The following is a 16816-nucleotide window of genomic DNA, read 5'->3' on the forward strand; positions in this document are numbered from 1 at the left end:
CCATCTAAAATACGTTGCCACTAAGATAGTGAAATCGCATATTATTTCAAATTACTCAATAGATTTTTTTAGAAATAAAAAAATATATTACAATCTTCTTCTATAAGATATTTACTTACCCTGACAATAGACTTGATAACTGTCAATTTGTTTGATATATATATATATATATATATATATATATATAGCATGCTTACCATAAATGGAATTATTAATTATTTAGCCTAACCTTTATGTGATTATATTAGTTAAAATCGAGTACGGAGATATCATGATATGAACAAATAATAGCAAAACAACTTTAAAAACTAATTGAATCACAAAAATAAATTAGTACGCATTATGATACGTGGTTATTGAGATGTCAATATGGATTAAAGAGTAGATAATTAATTACTACTGAAAAACTTTTGCACTCATCTAATCCTAGTAAACTCTTAATCGAAGCTCAAAACTCTGCATGACTTTCAAAAGTCAATTGGCATATTGAAAAAGTTAGGGCAGTAGAGAATAATGATTCATGAAGAACATCTGATTGTGGTCTTCATTTATTAAAAAAAAAAAAGGATCTTTGACATTTTATTTTAAAAGTTCACAGCGATCATACCCAATTCAATCATAACAATTAAAGAAACCTCTCAACCCTTGGTCATAAGAAAGGACAATCATTTTTATATACACACAGAGAATTGATTATATACACTTTCTCATGTTTTCTTAATCAGTATGTCAAATAAAGGTGATTACATCCAAGCCTAGCGGTTACATACAAAGAGAATTGATTACATATACTCCTCCTTTGCATTCGTAAGTAAACACACCTGTTTCTTCCAACTTGTGGCGAGGGGTCCCATTCTCTAAAGTAAACAAATCACATGACTGCTCTGTTTCATAGCAGCAGAAGAGTACTAACAATGGCCTTGCTACTTTGAAATCCTGTTGGCATCTTTGGAATCATGTAAGTAGGAGCTCAAACGTGGTTTTGGTAGAAGCATCCTTTGGATTGCTTTTGCCAAAGTGTGGTTTTGACCCCGCCCTAATGTGATCCCAAACAAACATTAACATGGCAACAGAAGAGAGTGACAAAAGAGAATATTCATGGCTTCTTCTCCTTCTCTTCCCTCCTTTTGATGAATGCAAAATTCTCCTATACTACACAGCCACCTATCGTGAGGAATAATAGCTTTCTATTAGTTCGTTGTACTGTTGGTTAGTAGACTCAATATGTAACTAAGAATTTATCGCTTCCCATTCTTCTTCTTCCTCTCCTGATTCCTTTCACCCTTCTGATCCAAGACTAGGAAGTTTCTTATACACAATAACGAGAATACCAGTATCGCCGCTACGTGGTCATTAGTGCATTGCTGTGGTGAGAATATTTAAACGTTGAGAAGCTCGTTGAGAAGCTGTTCCTTTTCAGCCAGACCATGACATTGTGGATTTGGTGAGGGGGATACTGAACCTGCAACATATTCCAATTTCTTGTGGTTTTGTTGGTGATACACTTGCCTAAGCCTCTCTATCTCCCTCTTAAGTGCATCTTGAAGAGCTGCATGCATATACATCATTAGAACGTAGGAAACTGTTTGGCTGAGCAATTTCAACTTGGATGAGATTTGGTTATCAAGTTTTTTGTAACAAGAATATACTATGCAGAAGGGAGCTAAAATATGCACTTCTTTTTATTTTAATTGAATGATGTACAAGCCTGTCCATGTTTACAGCCGGGTTGATTCCTTTTTTTAAAGGGTTGATATTATATATGCAACTCCTGTGATAAAAAGACATTAAAAATAGGAATATGTTTCGTTTCAGTTTGGCTATTTTATGATTTCTTCCCAAAAAAAAAAAAAATCGTTATAATTGATCATTTCTACAGGTTACAAATTCAATCTAACTCCAGGGAGCTTGTTGTACAATGAATTATCGGTTCATTCTATTATTTTCCTTCTGCCATTTCAGCTTTGTCCTGTTCTGATGAATGTAACAGCACTGTGCCTCCCTAAACAGTACAGAATCTTTTACTTATCCTCGCACATTAAAGAAGGACAAAAACATTTAGATTCATTCATACATGCATAATCCTTTCAGCTTCATTCTAAAGAGCATGGTTATTGGTTAGCTATATAAAATACAAGAAACTCTAGCTCTTAACTGAATAAGTAGTTCATTACTTAGCCATTTGATAATTCAATAAGAAAAAGTAAAGTCGGAGAGTCAAAAGAAATACCATCTTTAAAGATCTTGTCCTGAGCGAGGGCAGCTAATCGTTGCTTAAGAGCACCATTGTCAACATTTAGAAGCAAGCGTTGCTGATCTAAAAATGCAACCCTTGGAGACAGCACTGATACTTCGGCCTTCAATTTTTGACAGAACGAGAGAAGTCAAGACCACTATATACTATTAAATATCAAACCATGCCGTATAAAAATAACTAAAATTTAAGACGTCGCAATTAATTGTACCTGTAATGAAGTTACACTACGCTCTAGCTCGATTATATATTGCAGCTTTCTCACTCGTGATCTTTGTGCAGATTGCCTATTTGCCAAGATTCTGATGCAAAACCAAAATTAGGGGGCGGATGAGACATGCAATCTGAAATAATGCGCAAATAATGATGCAAAACACCGCTTCCCATTGATTGAAATGATGGCAAAATCATTCAAAACGGCATATCAGTGTCTATTATAAATGCATGATTAATTACCTTTTGACCCTCTTAGGATCAGTGATCTTGTCAGAGGAAGGAGTTGCTAATTTATTATTTGAAGGTTGTGTTTCCTGCTGTTTGCTTATATGGTTTTGAACCTCATGGGATTCACTTTTCAATTGCTTCGGCTGATCTTCTTCGTTCTGCTTGTGCAGGTTTTGTTGTTGTTGGACTTGGTTCGTGATTTCTTTCTCATCATTAATGCTGTTGTGATCAGATGGGCTTGAAGATTTTGAAGAGGAAAAGGTTAGAGGCATGGCAGCCCCAGATAAGTCATCATTGAACGGGGACATGAATTTCTCATCACCAAACCTGTCAAACTCGTGCTCAGCCTCAAGCCTGGGCCGGGCATTCCTAGAATTAACATGACAATCCTCCAGCAACATGGGAGCCTCGAAGAAGCCAATGGAATCGCTCACCGACCGGCGATGGGCCTGGCGTCTCTCCGACGAGAAGTCGTGGAATTCATCCGCCCAAAGTGGGTCCCGAGTTGCGGCGGCGGCAACATCGGGTGAGAAACTTGCCACGTAAGGCATGTTCGGTGGGGAAGAATCAGAGAGGTCAGACCAACATAGCGTCGTGTTTGGGATCTTGGGAGGTAATTGTGCCATGGAAACACTGTTCCTCTCCTTCCAAGACGCTAACACAAACACAAAGTCTGCAAAATCCAACAGAACCCTGAAAGATAGCTATGTTCCTATATGCGTTTGAGCATGAACGATGGAAGAGAAATGAAAAATGTTTATCCAAAACTATGAACGACGCATTGGAAAAATATCCCCTCGGAATTAAAAAGGAATGCTAGGGGAAGGAGGAGGCCCCGAGATCATCGCGAGAAGGAGGAGAAACTGAAAACGAACTGATAATCCTTTCTTCTCCATGACCTCTTTTTATTCTTTTTAATTTTTATTTCTTAATATAGCCATGTCCGCAAAAGTCAAAACTACCATGGGTGGGATAAAATATTGTTAGAATTAATTCACAAAAATAGTCTATACAAAAAACGATTGAATTTCGTTGAACTTTCATTTTTCCATAAAACAACCTGACTAGTTTTGATAACTTAAAAAAAAACTAAATATAGAAAGTAATAAAAAAGTTGAAAGAGAGCATAGTTCAAAGAATTATGTGCGAAGTTGTGCAGAAAATAAAAAGAAAAGGAAAAAAATGAGAGAAATAAAATATATGTAGGTTTTTATTGTCAGAAAAATACATGTAGAGAAATCATATTTTTTTCATCATAGTTTATCTACTAAGAAAATCTCTCTTCAGAGTCAAAGTACTTGGTTAACGTTATTCGTTATTCTAACATTAAATAGTAAAGTAATATAATGTAAGAATTAAGAAAATTCACTCAATTTTATTAAATTTTAAATGATATTTTTTACTTTTCAATTTAAAAATAACTTCTCAAATGTTTCACCATAGAATTATTAATTAAATAATTAAATTTTGTTAATATTTCTTTATCATTTCAATATTTAATATCCAAACTTTTCATTTTCACTTTAACTGACAACATCACCCTTCGTGATGGAAGGAAAGGAATAATTCAAGCCAATTTTGGCTAATTTCACAAATTGACTGATCTTGTAAGTTAACGAAAACGTTTTTTCCCCCAAGTGCATTAATTGGTTCCAATCCGAATTTCTCAACATTCCAACAACGACTGCATGTTCTTATGAAAACATGTCGTATTACTGCCAGATTTGAGCTTCAAGATTTAAAGCCATGCCTTATGCTATGTTCATTAACTTGTCTGGTGGATAAAAATTTGGAATGTGCTTTGTTTCAAAGATGCTTACTCCACCAACGATCACAAATAAGCAAGCCTTAGGTTAATCTGGCTGAATCTGACCTATTTTGTTCACACTTATTGAGTCATTCTCAGAGTTTAAATCCTACCCAAATGTGCGATGTACTATCCTCACTCTATTTCCGCTTTTAAGACTTTCAGTCCCCAACATATTTTACAAAATCTCAGTATTGTACCGCTTCTCTACATAAAAGTGTATGATTATCTTACAAAAGGTGTCTTCAACTGGGGGAAAAAATGAGAATAGAAGTGTAGATGCCGCAGTCTCTGTAACATATACGTACCCTCTTAGGCAATAATATGTCAGTGTAGCCTACTTCATTAGCAATTTGGCTGCTAAGATCCAAGTGATGCAAATCTTTGCCTCACAGCACAAGCTATCTTCCACTCACCAGCACTAGCCAAGCCTTCAATTATCTTATGCCTGACCTTGATATATGGTATGAAACCTCTTTCTGTCATCCTCATTGCAACCTTTCCAGCCAAAAGGTACTCGGCTTTCTCCAAGCACCCTTCGATCACCATCTCGTAGATCTCAAATCCGACAGTGTAACCCTCATTCTCCAGGAACTCAATCATCTCAACTGCTTTCCATATTTCCCTATTTGCCCGTAATGCTGCCAACAATTTCATCAGTGCTCCCTGTCCTGGGCTCAACCTGCATCTACCCACCATTTGCTTCATCAGATCCAGTGCCTCAGTAGTCCTTCTTACTCTGCACGTTGCTCTAATCACAATGGCATAACTCTCTTGATCAGGAAAGCATCCTGCTCCACTCATGCCTTTCAGAACTTTAACTGCCTCCATCCACTGATCAACAGCACATAGTGATGATAGTAGATAATTACAAGTATTGCAGTCGGGTTCATATCTGATTGACTGCATCTCAAGTAAAATGCTAGAAACGGAATGACTTTGCTGTCGTTTGTTCAACCAAGCAGATGTGAGGAGAAGATGGGTTTGAGGAACAGGAATGCAACCAGAACGAAGAGTCCGTTGTATAATGGCAAGAGCAAGAGGGAAGGGATCAGAGCTTTCAAGGGTATAGGAAAGAAGATATGAATAGGCTATCTGAGGCTTAGAGCGAGGTCTAAGAGGTATGAATGATTGCAACATTTCATCAATAATTTGCACTCTCAAGTTTTGGGGAAATGAAGAGAAGAAAGAAAAAGGATTTGGATTTGGACTTGGACTTGGACAGGACTCCGAGGAAATGAGAAGGTCGGGAATTTTCTCATAGTTTTTGGCTTCTACTTCAGCTCTAACAACCTGCTCAAGCTTTTGTGATGATAAAGCTGAGTGAATGTAATGACGTTGCTTTATAAGAGGACTGAAATGAAAAAAAAGTTTATAGTGCCTAGTTGTTCCAATCACCATCCCTGATAGACTAACAAAGTACTGAAGCAGCCTGTGCCATAACAAAGATAAAATTTTCAGTGTTGTCAGAGAAATACTTGTGTCGGCCGATATGCAGAAGAGAGCAGACGGAATGGATAAATATGGCATGCAAAAAGAGACAATACAGCTTGACTCTCATCTGGTAATCCTAATAAAGCTTAATGAACATCTCTCTTATATTTGCATGCCAATAACGAAGTTCCAAGCCATACAAATCAAAGTCAAATTAAGGTCGTAATTTTAACGGCTGGATATATATTTCAATTATGGCTCTCCTTTTCTTTCAAGCATTTCATCAAACACTTGGTGTACACTTTGTAACATCTATCATGAAGTAGGCATCCTCGTACTCAAGCCTTTTCCCAAACTAACATGCAAGCATGAATCAAGGTACAAAAGGTCATCAAAGCAACAAATTCACCAATAAAAAATCACATTCAATCCCCTGTTTCAAACTCACAAAAAGTGATGGAAGAAGGGGGAAATAAAAAGCAGTAATCTTAACTATATGTATGGAAATTCTACCCAAGGGAATGGAGGAGAAAACTACCTAGTAAAGCAAGTCATATGACTCCTCAGTTTCGGTCAACATCATGCTCCACTCTCCTCCCCCACTTCAGAGTTTTGTGTACATAAATGATAAAGAGATCATCTGCAAAGAGGACATCTGATAGCATCAATCAAAATGGAGGGAATTGTTAAGTGGCGTAAGATTGAAAGAAAGAAGAAAAACGAAGGAAAGGGAATCAGGCTCAGTCACCAACTATAGAGATATAGAGACGTCAAGCTTTGCAGACGCAGTCTATCGGATCAGCTCTGCTACTGTTCCTCCCCTTGGTTTATCTCCGTCAGCCGGATGCTTCCATCCGTCGACTCTGTCCGTTCACTTCCACGGACCCAAGACAATCATCAGCCCAGATTTTACTGGGATGAATCTGTCTTTTCCCTTTTTTTTCCCCTCTCAATAGCCGGAGTTTTTGGGCTCAATCTGAAAGGCATTATTTTGCGAATTTATTTATTTTATTTATTGGCTCAACTGGGCAGGGATAGCTCCCTCAAAATATTTTTACGTTTATATGGCGTCTTCTTATTTCTCAAATCCCTCTTTTTTCATGTAATTACTCAACAATATCCCCTATTAAGGATAATATTAAAAAAATTAATTTTTATAGACTTCATAGTAATGACTTATGGATAAGAATATGAGAAACAAAAAGGATTATTATTCATATAACTCAGCATAACTTGTTAAAATTTTTATAATAGATGTAAATATATAGATTTCTTCTCTCTCAATGATGTTTAATTTTGGATTATATCTGCCACCAAAAACTTGTTAAGATTGCCCATGACATAATTTATGGCCATGGACTTTGGACGTGACATGTTAACGTGGGGGAAAACAGCGATAGCTCTAAGCTAGTGGTAGGCATTAGGTCATAATCATCTTCATGATAAAAGGTTTAGTACCATATTGGCGTGGGGTTGCTTTAGCGTTATTGGCCATCATCATTAACATTGAGGGGGTGTTTGGGCAGTAGAAGGCACTTTTTTTCAAATCGAGATAAATTTCTCTATATATTTATTTAAGAGATGTTTGGGTAATTCCAAAAATTTTTTCGTAAATCGAGATAAACTCCTCTACATATTTACTTTATATATTATAAAAATACTTTTAAAATCATAGTTTGTTTCCACCCAAACATTTTCTTCATATACCGTAAAAGTACTTTTAAAACCATGGTTTTGATTCCATTTAAATACCTTCTAAGATTCTTTTCCAACCAAAAGTATATTCTACCTCTTTTTAATATAAAAGTTAGATAACTAATTTAAAAATATTAAAAAATTAATTAAATTGGTTGCCACACATTAAGATTCTGCCAAATATTACTTCACATCGATATTAAAATTAAGATGTATATGAAACGATGATAATTATCAAATTGAGATGTACACATTGATATTTTGCCTTCAACAGCAATATTGTAGAGGTAGCAGAAACTGGAAATCATTAGTTAAACATAAAATTATGAATATAACACCTATGGAGTGTGAAAGAATTTGGCAAAGTTGAGCACGTTCTTTCATTTGTGTTGCTGAATGGAATAAGACACTAGATTGCGTTATGGCCTTCAAATTGGTATACATTTATTTGAACTGCTGACCTACACAGTAAAATTAAAATCATAATAAGAACAAAAATAGAGTTAGGATATAAGATTAGAAAAAAAAATGTCACAAGCAAGAAACCAACAATTTTATCATAACATATTCAGTATATCGTTCGTCATCTAATACTTTCTTTGCGTTTTATTTTTTTGTTTTTAAAAAAAGGTTTACATATGATTTCTGTTGCTATGTGAAAACTCGATCACCAAGTGACTATTAATTCACTGTATATTGGAAACCATTATTATCAAATTATTAATAAAAATAACATATAAAATGTGTTGCATGTATGGCAGTGCGCGTAAGCTATAAATAGGATAATTATCTCCTCGATCACAAATCCACATAAAATTTTTGGAAAACACATATTTCAAACTAAGTTAATTGGCATCATTATTGATTAAAAAGGAACCATTAAACTAGATTAAAGTAAAACAAGGAATATTATTTTTGCAATGAAAATTTTCAAATTCATTCACCATGTGCGAATCGTACTAAGTAAATATATAGCAGTTGAATTGTACCCAAAAATATATATATATATATATATATAGTAGTTGAATTACAAATACACACACACATATAGATGTTAATATACGCTGTAATATTTCAAAAAATTGCTGACAAGCATTTCAATATATCACATAAGACATGGTAAACGAATTGCAGTAGTATTTATAAATTGTAAATAATATGACTTGTTAGAAAATTTATATTTTAAAATGTATTTTATGCTGCGTTAGACAAAGTATATATATGATGGATTACCTATAACTTGTAAACGAATATTTAAATTTCAAAATTAGACAAGTTAATAACATTTAAAATAAATGCATCGTTTTGATGACCTGCGCTAAATAAGCCAACACATGTACACGTCAACTTCAATTTTGTTTGTACTAATATGGTGGTCCGTTTAATTTGTCGTCCTCTTAAATAAGATGATCAATATACGTACATACTACCTCCGGTACTAATTATGAGAGCCAGTTGAATAATTTGAGAAAATTAAGGAAGTAAGTTGACTTAGTTATTTGTCCTAAATAAGTGTTGTCTTTCCTAAAATATCCTTACTAGTCAAGTGTATTAACTAGAACTATAATTATGAGAAGGACTATCTTGGAAAAAATTAAGTAAATATGAGAGACAAAGTGGATTGGGGTCTTATATTTAGAACTAAAATAAAAGTCAAATATGGTCTTATATTTATAGTTTCTTCTAGATTTTATAAACTCAAAGTTAATAGATTCATAGATACCTAATCAAGTTGATTTTAACTAATTTTTTTTTTTTGGTGAAAATGATTTTAACTAATTTAGTTATACATATATGTGTGTGAAAAAGAAAAGATATTCATATGGATGGTTACCTGACGAACAATAGTAAGGCGGATGGTGTTGTTGGAACTGATTGAGGACAACTTCAGACTTGAAACCATCGAACTGTGAAAAGTCTAATCCATACAAAGCAGAATCCAGAATCATGTTGTTCTTATGAGAATAATCCTGATGATGAATGAACTCTAACCCATCCTCCACCGATGATCTCTCTCCATTATTATTAATCATCACCTGATGATTCTGACTCTGATGATTATGAGAAGATGGTAACTGATGATGAAGGTGATCTTTTGGCACATTAGTAATATTATTGTGATGATGATGATGGAACTGTTGCAGCAGTTTGGTGTACTGATCATAAACCTTCTTGTACTGTCCGTAAGAACCCAGAATTGGATCTTGTTGTCTGCAGAAAGCTTCCCATATCAGTGACTCCACCACCTTTCTTCGATGCTCTTCTTTCACGTATTTCACTAACTTGGTGATGTTGCTCACTCCGAACACTTTGTGGACTGCTTGGAATTCTCTGTTTCTGTTTGCTGGAAAATAAGGTGCCAACGCGCAGTGCATACTGCACTTCTTTCTCTGGTGCTTGCATGCTGCACATGCTGCATGTGTCTCATTCTTATTCCCTTGCATTGCAATTGATATATCTGATCTGCTCATATGTGATATGTCAACAACATCAATAATGGCAATACATATATATATATATATATATATATATATAACTTTCAAATCCACAGTACCACAAAACATATAAATATGTGATATGATATAAATCAATCCAATTGAGATTTATTGTGGAAATATAGATAGATTTGTGTAAGATTATAAAGTCATATAAAATCAAGTGAAACTTATAGGAACCTATCGATTAATTTTCTTTATATATATATATATATATGTATATAATCCTTGGGACAGCTGGTCACATGCACATACAAAGACGCACCACACAAATTTTACTTGGGATCGAACGCTAAACCTTTCTCCATTTAGGAAGATGTTCATGCCTATTATGAATAATATATATAATGTATATTTATGTGTGTGTATGAAATCTTCTTTTTTCTCTCGGGAGGTCTGTTTTCACTCTTATGTATACTATGCAATTATTTATTAAATACACCCAGTAGTCAAGGGAAAAAAACCCCACATGCTTTCCTAACATATAATCTTAATTATTTTTTAAAAATGACTACATAGTTTCAGATGATCTCTTAAAAATGGCTATGCATATTTTATCTTTCTAACATTCTATATTTCATTATTTTGGTGTGCGTGTGTAATAGTTGTTTTTTTTTTTTTTTTGGCATGGACATTCTCGGTCGACCATAGAACTCAATTAAAGAACGCTTTTTAACTCTAAGAAGACATAAAGCACTCTATGTTATCAAAGAAATTACTGAATCCCAGTCTTCGATCCTGTTGTACTGTGAATTTAACATTTAAATATTGTACTGAATTTATCATGATGCGTTATCGATCTTTTGCAAAATATTCATAATATCTCTTTTAATTAAGTAGTAAATAAATATAATCAGTATTTTATGCTCACTTTAAATCTCAACTTTCAAATTCAAAATCATGTCGGAGATTTATATTCTCTTGAAATTGAGAACAAGGAATCGCCAACTAATTGCAAGTTTTAAAACTGTTGTAGGAAAAAAAAAGAAGAACAAAATGAAAGAAACCGGCTAGTATAGTTTTTTTATTAATTAATTATACGTTTTTTTGTAATCCATAATATATCACCTCAAATTAAACTACATATTTGTCATTCCATAAAATTTCAAGCATCCAATCAATTATATAGAAAGAAGACTGTTGAAGAATATATAAACTTTTAGCATTCAAATTCATAAAGAAATCACATTACTGAAGGGAGCAAAGAAAGGGGGAAAAAAAAAGAATTGAAGCAATTTGCCTACAATGGAATGGATCGAGCTTAAGAATTAAACAGCAGAATCATATGAAAAATGACCACATAATTAATGATTAAGAAGCAAATGATCACAGGGAGAGAGAGAGGGAGAGTTCAAAATACAAACCTTGCGATGGAAATAATCAGGATTTAAACTTCATGAGAATGGAAGAAAAGTTATGTTTGTATAAATAAGATTGGTTTGGCCCCATAGGTTACTCTTTGTTTATAAATTCCACGAAAAGATCACTATCTTGTTCTCTTGGGGTCTGGCTTTTATTAGGTAGTTCATATGATCCATCACAATATTAACATACTAATTAATTAATTAATCTCGTTCATAAGTTTTTTGTTGACATTTTATACTTAAATTCTTTCGTATTTAAAAAATGCGTCCCTGAAAATCTAGGACTTTTGAAAATTGCCTTAATGGCAAATAATGGCATGAGAAATAGATAGATTGGGACAAAAAAAGAAGATAAATATTGGCAACTAGTGATAAATTTAGAGTGAGGAATATGATTAATTATTGGGCGCGTACTGGTAATTATTACCACATTTCTATAACAACAACTCTTTATTTTACAATGTTTAGTATAATTTCCAACCTAATTAAGGTGTTCTGATTTGGGTTTGAGGATTAAGTGGAAACCAGTTGTACCCAAAAAAGAACTATAAAATTAATCTAACAATATTTTTTTTATAAGGAATTAATAATCTCATTATGTATACATGGATGGATCAAACACCACACGATTAAAGTTTTAATTGTGGCTGAATAAATTTTTTTTTATTAGTACTAGTTTATATTTATGTCCTTTGTTATGATGATCTCTTGAAACTAATCATCAAAGCATGTTCTTGACATGAGGCCAGTTAATAAATAAGAAGGATTACTTGACTAATTGAATGACATCCACCGAAAGCAGCATTAACTACAAAAGTTAATTACTTCAAATCACACCAAGTCAGCATAATAATCAAATATCCAATTTGTTTGTGCGGTTTTTAATTTTTATCATTACATTAATAGCTTGAATATATAAAATATAGTTCATAATTATCTAAAAGAGAATAAAATTTATACATGTATTATAGCTTTTATGAATTTTAATTCTTATTTGATAATTGCGGTACTCTGCGAACGAGTTAGATGCAAATAAACCAACTATGTGAAAAAAATTTATAAATTATTTTCAGGTAAATGTTTAGTAATGTAATAAAGCAAAATATATCTTATTTAAGATATTGTCAAGCATATTAAATATGCATATCTTTTTCAATAGAAATTGCAACTTTAATTTGTCGCGTCATAGGGACTTTTTTTTTTTTTAGAGTCAAACTTTTTTTAGTAGTATCTTCTAATATTGTGAACAAACTAACATTATAAGCTTGTTAGTGTTACAGTGCCATGTTTATCAATCGGCTAAAGTGTTAGTCGCAGATATTCTTATTTTAAAGAGAATTTTATTTGAAGTACTGTCTAATACTAACTGTGAGTACATTTTTAATAAATACTCAAATCGTGATTTGCCATATTATCACATTGTGAGGGAGTAATGATCCCTTCTATTACATCAAACTTTTGTTGGCAAATGGTAAAAGTTAATTGTGAAATTAACTATCCCTGTTTTTTTTTTTTTTTTTTGCATAACAATTAACGATCTCTCTTTGTACACACACACACACAATGTCTATACCCACAAAAACGATATGGTGGAAAGAATGGAGTGCTTTACAGATAGCAACAATAATTTTCAGTTGGGACATGATTTGAGTCTTGAAGTAAAAGCAGATTGATGATTGTAATTTTGTGTTAATTAAAGAAAGAATAAATTAAAAGAAAAGGATGAGGTTGGGGAAACATAGTTCGACACTTCGACTAGACACTGTGAATGTGATGGAATAATCATTATTATTTATATATCTATTTTGTGGGATAAGAAAGATGGAATAATCATTATTAAAGCCATGGTTATTGGAGGTTTTGTCTGGCCTAAGATAATTCCCTCCCTCTCATAATTACGCTCTCAACATGTTTCAGCTAACTTTTCCCTTCTTTTAATCTGTGCTTCCTACACGCGCACGTCGTCTAAGACTAAAAAATCCCACCAGGATACAACAACAACAACAACAAGTCTTATCACACTAAATTGGGTCAGCTACATGAATCATACGACGCTATTATGCTCTGTCAACAACTAAGTCATTAGATATGTTGTTGACTAAGAGGTCTCGTTGATATATATTGACTTTTTTTTTTCCAAAACAAAACCTTAGCTTTTGTTTAAGGGGATAATTAAGTTTCTTTCTCTTGATCTACTTACTGATACTTTATTTAATTAACCAAACGATCTATTTTGAATATAGAAAGAGTAATTAGGTTTCATTGAAGAAACATGCAATTATATAATGGATCTTCAACAACACCAACTACCCAACAATTTAGAGAAGTGGATAATTAATCCTGCTTAGTGGAAAACAGATAATTCCCATGAGTAATGTGTCAAATTCATTCACCCACTTGGAGTTGAGTCACTGTATCCTGATAGTGCTACTTGATTTCATGCTTCAGTTGGGTAATAAAGAACACCTCCATTTTCAACATATCATTAATGTGTTTTTTGATAACACAATATCATTTATTTTATTTTCGATTTTTTTGTGAAAAAATAATTTACAGTCATGTGCTTAAACATAAAGAGAAGAAACAAATTAATACAGGCCATTATGGACTGTTTATTCTCTTGTTATCACTTTCTTCTTGTTTTATAATGTCAAATTATACTTATATCTATCATAATAATAAATAAAAAAAGAATCCATTGAAAAACTAGATTGGAAAAAATAGTATTTAAACCATTTTTTGTCCTCTTGAGTAACTATTGGATTTCATGCTCATGGTTTGTAGCACTAATTGCTCCCTGGAAGGCATAAAGAAATGTTGATATTCCAAATACTAATAATTCATATTCACTATCTCTCTCCCTTGTACAATACTTAATCAACTAACACCACTCACTGCATCACCAAACGCTTCCTTTACTGGTCTAAAGCTCTGTCCTTCCCCTTAAAGAAACAGAAATCCAAATGCAATAATAATATTATTAATAATTGTAAAGAGGAAACCACACCACACTAAAGTTGGTGCTCATGGTCTCCTCTTATTATTAAATGCCACCCTCCTTCCCCTCCATTTCTATTCAAATTCAAAACTCACTCCTCCTTTCCTCCTCCATCTCTTCTCTCTTTTCAGTTTATGGTTCAAGTTTCAATTTTTTCTCAGACTTAAAGCAACCCAGAAGATCTCGGTGATGGAAACAGCAGCAAAATGATGAGGTTTTCTGAGAATTGAGGGCAAAAGAGAAGGATCTTCAAGAAGATGAGCACTGCAAGGTTCATCAAGTGTGTTACAGTAGGTGATGGAGCTGTGGGAAAGACCTGTATGCTTATATCTTACACCAGCAATACCTTCCCCACGGTATGCCCACAAGATATTTGATTGATTGTTTGCATATATGTTTGAACTTGTGAATTAAGAATCTGTTTGGATTGATCAAAGAGGGAAATTAATTTGATCTCTTCTGCGGGAAACAAAAATTTAGGATTATGTGCCTACGGTTTTTGACAACTTCAGCGCCAATGTGGTGGTTGACGGTAGCACTGTTAACCTAGGATTATGGGACACTGCTGGTAAGTTCTTATTTTAAGGGGATTCTTAGGTTTCTGTCACCAGAACTAGATCTTCTTGAAATCAAAATTCCTTAATTTCATGTAGTAATTGTAGCTTGATGGATTTAGGACAGGAGGATTATAACAGGCTAAGGCCTTTGAGCTACAGAGGAGCAGATGTGTTCTTACTTGCCTTTTCCCTCATCAGCAAAGCCAGCTATGAAAATATCGCTAAAAAGGTTCTCCTTCAAATCACCAAACCTGTTACACAAACAGAAAATCTTGCTGAAAATATTGATATGATACTGAATCTGACACCAAGTATTTCGTATACAGTGGATTCCTGAGCTAAGACATTATGCTCCAACTGTGCCTGTTGTGCTTGTGGGAACCAAACTTGGTATCATCTAAAGCTGTAAACTACTTATAATTCAGTCTCATTGAAGTTACAAGTCCATCTGAGTTTCATACAATAGTTAAGAATGAAAGCGGTTGGCTGCAGATTTGCGAGATGACAGGCAATATTTGATCGATCATCCTGGTGCTGCACCTATAACTACTGCCCAGGCAAGTCACATACACATTTCTCAGCTCCTTTTCCTATTTGACACCTAAGACTGATGATAAATCTTGGGCAGGGAGAAGAACTGAAGAAGGCAATTGGTGCTGCTGTTTACATAGAATGCAGCTCAAAGACTCAGCAGGTTTGGATATCTTTTTCTTACACCTTGACAAGCTTTTTTAAAACACGTACAAGCTAGTAGCTGAAGTCTCTCCTGAGAAAATTGAGCCACTAAAAGCAGATGAAATGTTGTAAAGTAAAAGGTTCCAATTTAAACATCTCTTTATCGCATATATATAAAGCTTCTGCTCTCAGTTGTTGATGCTAGAAGACCCAAGATCAGTTTTCTAAATTCATGTGTGTACCGTTTGTCTTCTATCCTCTGAGCAGGTACTGAAGCAGGAAACTGAGATTTAAAACTTACCCTAATTTATATGTTTGCTGCGATTTTACAGAATGTGAAGGCTGTATTTGATGCTGCGATCAAGGTTGTTTTGCAGCCACCTAAGCCAAAGAAAAAGCGAAAGAAGAGCAGAACATGTGCATTCCTCTGATAATTAATGTTCATGTGCAACTCTCGTCCTGTACCTTTTACAACCTCCTTCTTCCCAAGTTTTCCTTTTGAACATATGTGCTGCAAACTACTCTCCTATCTTCTCCTATCGTATATTTGATGTGGGTCTAAATGATGTTAAGATGTATCTGTTTGATACAAGTAGAATGTATTCAATTCAAAATAAGACTTGTGATAAGGAAAGTTAATATAGCATTAGTCATCTCTTTGTGTTGCCTCAACATCTTCATTTCTTCTCACCAAGCTGCATATAGCTTTATTAGCAGATGCTTCAATAAAATAAAACGTTGATCCTTTCTTTTGATCATTTTTTTTCTCCGTTGTCATGTGAAGAAAGGTTTGAACCCTACTTATTTAGGCCACAACCTCCCTATCATAATTGACATTTAATAAAAATTAGATTTAATATAATAGAAAATATTATTTCATTAATTCATAGAAATAATCACTTATCAATAAAGTCCTCGCTTTAAACTCATAGTTTTGTAGGTTATGAGCCAATTTTTCACAAACTAAATCAAACTTTAATGGCTATGCATTAGTTTTTATGCTTCTAATCTATTAGTTAGGGTTAATATAGATGTTAACTAAGCGACATGAAAATTGTCTTGCAGTACAAAAATTTTTAAAAAAAGAAGAAGA

General features: G+C 33.7%; 4 protein-coding genes across 6 annotated transcripts; 1 reads left to right on the forward strand and 3 right to left on the reverse strand.

Annotated features, from left to right (window-relative positions):
• Window positions 1–872: 872 nt before the first annotated feature.
• Window positions 873–3324, reverse strand: LOC114762486 (basic leucine zipper 61-like). Its single transcript, XM_028951978.1, has 4 exons — window positions 2711–3324; window positions 2466–2556; window positions 2231–2357; window positions 873–1549 (listed from the first exon to the last, which is right to left on the reverse strand). Exons 1-4 carry the CDS (start codon window positions 3322–3324, stop codon window positions 1380–1382), a joined length of 1002 nt encoding a protein of 333 aa, XP_028807811.1. The 3' UTR covers window positions 873–1379.
• LOC114762484 (rac-like GTP-binding protein RAC2) lies at window positions 2199–16395 on the forward strand. Its single transcript, XM_028951976.1, has 8 exons — window positions 2199–2208; window positions 14653–14847; window positions 14972–15059; window positions 15168–15277; window positions 15375–15438; window positions 15541–15605; window positions 15677–15742; window positions 16056–16395. The coding sequence occupies exons 2-8, from the start codon at window positions 14749–14751 to the stop codon at window positions 16152–16154; spliced, it is 591 nt and encodes a 196-aa protein (XP_028807809.1). The 5' UTR covers window positions 2199–2208; window positions 14653–14748; the 3' UTR covers window positions 16155–16395.
• On the reverse strand, window positions 4607–6866 carry LOC114762483 (pentatricopeptide repeat-containing protein At1g06270). Of its 3 annotated transcripts, none has more exons than XM_028951974.1 (3): window positions 6688–6866; window positions 6478–6579; window positions 4607–5937 (listed from the first exon to the last, which is right to left on the reverse strand). In XM_028951974.1, the coding sequence occupies exons 2-3, from the start codon at window positions 6492–6494 to the stop codon at window positions 4866–4868; spliced, it is 1089 nt and encodes a 362-aa protein (XP_028807807.1). In that variant the 5' UTR covers window positions 6495–6579; window positions 6688–6866; the 3' UTR covers window positions 4607–4865. The 3 variants fall into 3 exon arrangements, with proteins under 3 accessions (XP_028807807.1, XP_028807808.1, XP_028807806.1); XM_028951975.1 differs by having other exon boundaries at window positions 6692–6856; XM_028951973.1 differs by having other exon boundaries at window positions 6478–6594; window positions 6688–6856.
• LOC114762487 (LOB domain-containing protein 2) lies at window positions 8079–10105 on the reverse strand. Its single transcript, XM_028951979.1, has 2 exons — window positions 9469–10105; window positions 8079–8095 (listed from the first exon to the last, which is right to left on the reverse strand). Exons 1-2 carry the CDS (start codon window positions 10103–10105, stop codon window positions 8079–8081), a joined length of 654 nt encoding a protein of 217 aa, XP_028807812.1.
• Window positions 16396–16816: the final 421 nt, after the last annotated feature.

The sequence above is a fragment of the Neltuma alba genome, unplaced genomic scaffold (assembly GCF_004799145.2).
Source record: "Neltuma alba isolate B1F8T4 unplaced genomic scaffold, ASM479914v2 tig00011216_pilon, whole genome shotgun sequence".
NCBI classification, from domain to species: domain Eukaryota; kingdom Viridiplantae; phylum Streptophyta; class Magnoliopsida; order Fabales; family Fabaceae; genus Neltuma; species Neltuma alba.

Coding starts and splice junctions, on each gene's coding strand:
- LOC114762486 (XM_028951978.1), bottom strand. CDS start 3,324: ATGGCACAATTACCTCCCAAGATCCCAAACACGACGCTATGTTGGTCT. Junction 2,557..2,710: donor GATCCTAAGAGGGTCAAAAG/GTAATTAATCAT, acceptor GTTTTGCATCAG/AATCTTGGCAAATAGGCAAT. Junction 1,550..2,230: donor GGACAAGATCTTTAAAGATG/GTATTTCTTTTG, acceptor ATATGCATGCAG/CTCTTCAAGATGCACTTAAG.
- LOC114762487 (XM_028951979.1), bottom strand. CDS start 10,105: ATGAGCAGATCAGATATATCAATTGCAATGCAAGGGAATAAGAATGAG.
- LOC114762484 (XM_028951976.1), top strand. CDS start 14,749: ATGAGCACTGCAAGGTTCATCAAGTGTGTTACAGTAGGTGATGGAGCT. Junction 14,848..14,971: donor CCAGCAATACCTTCCCCACG/GTATGCCCACAA, acceptor ACAAAAATTTAG/GATTATGTGCCTACGGTTTT. Junction 15,060..15,167: donor AGGATTATGGGACACTGCTG/GTAAGTTCTTAT, acceptor TGATGGATTTAG/GACAGGAGGATTATAACAGG.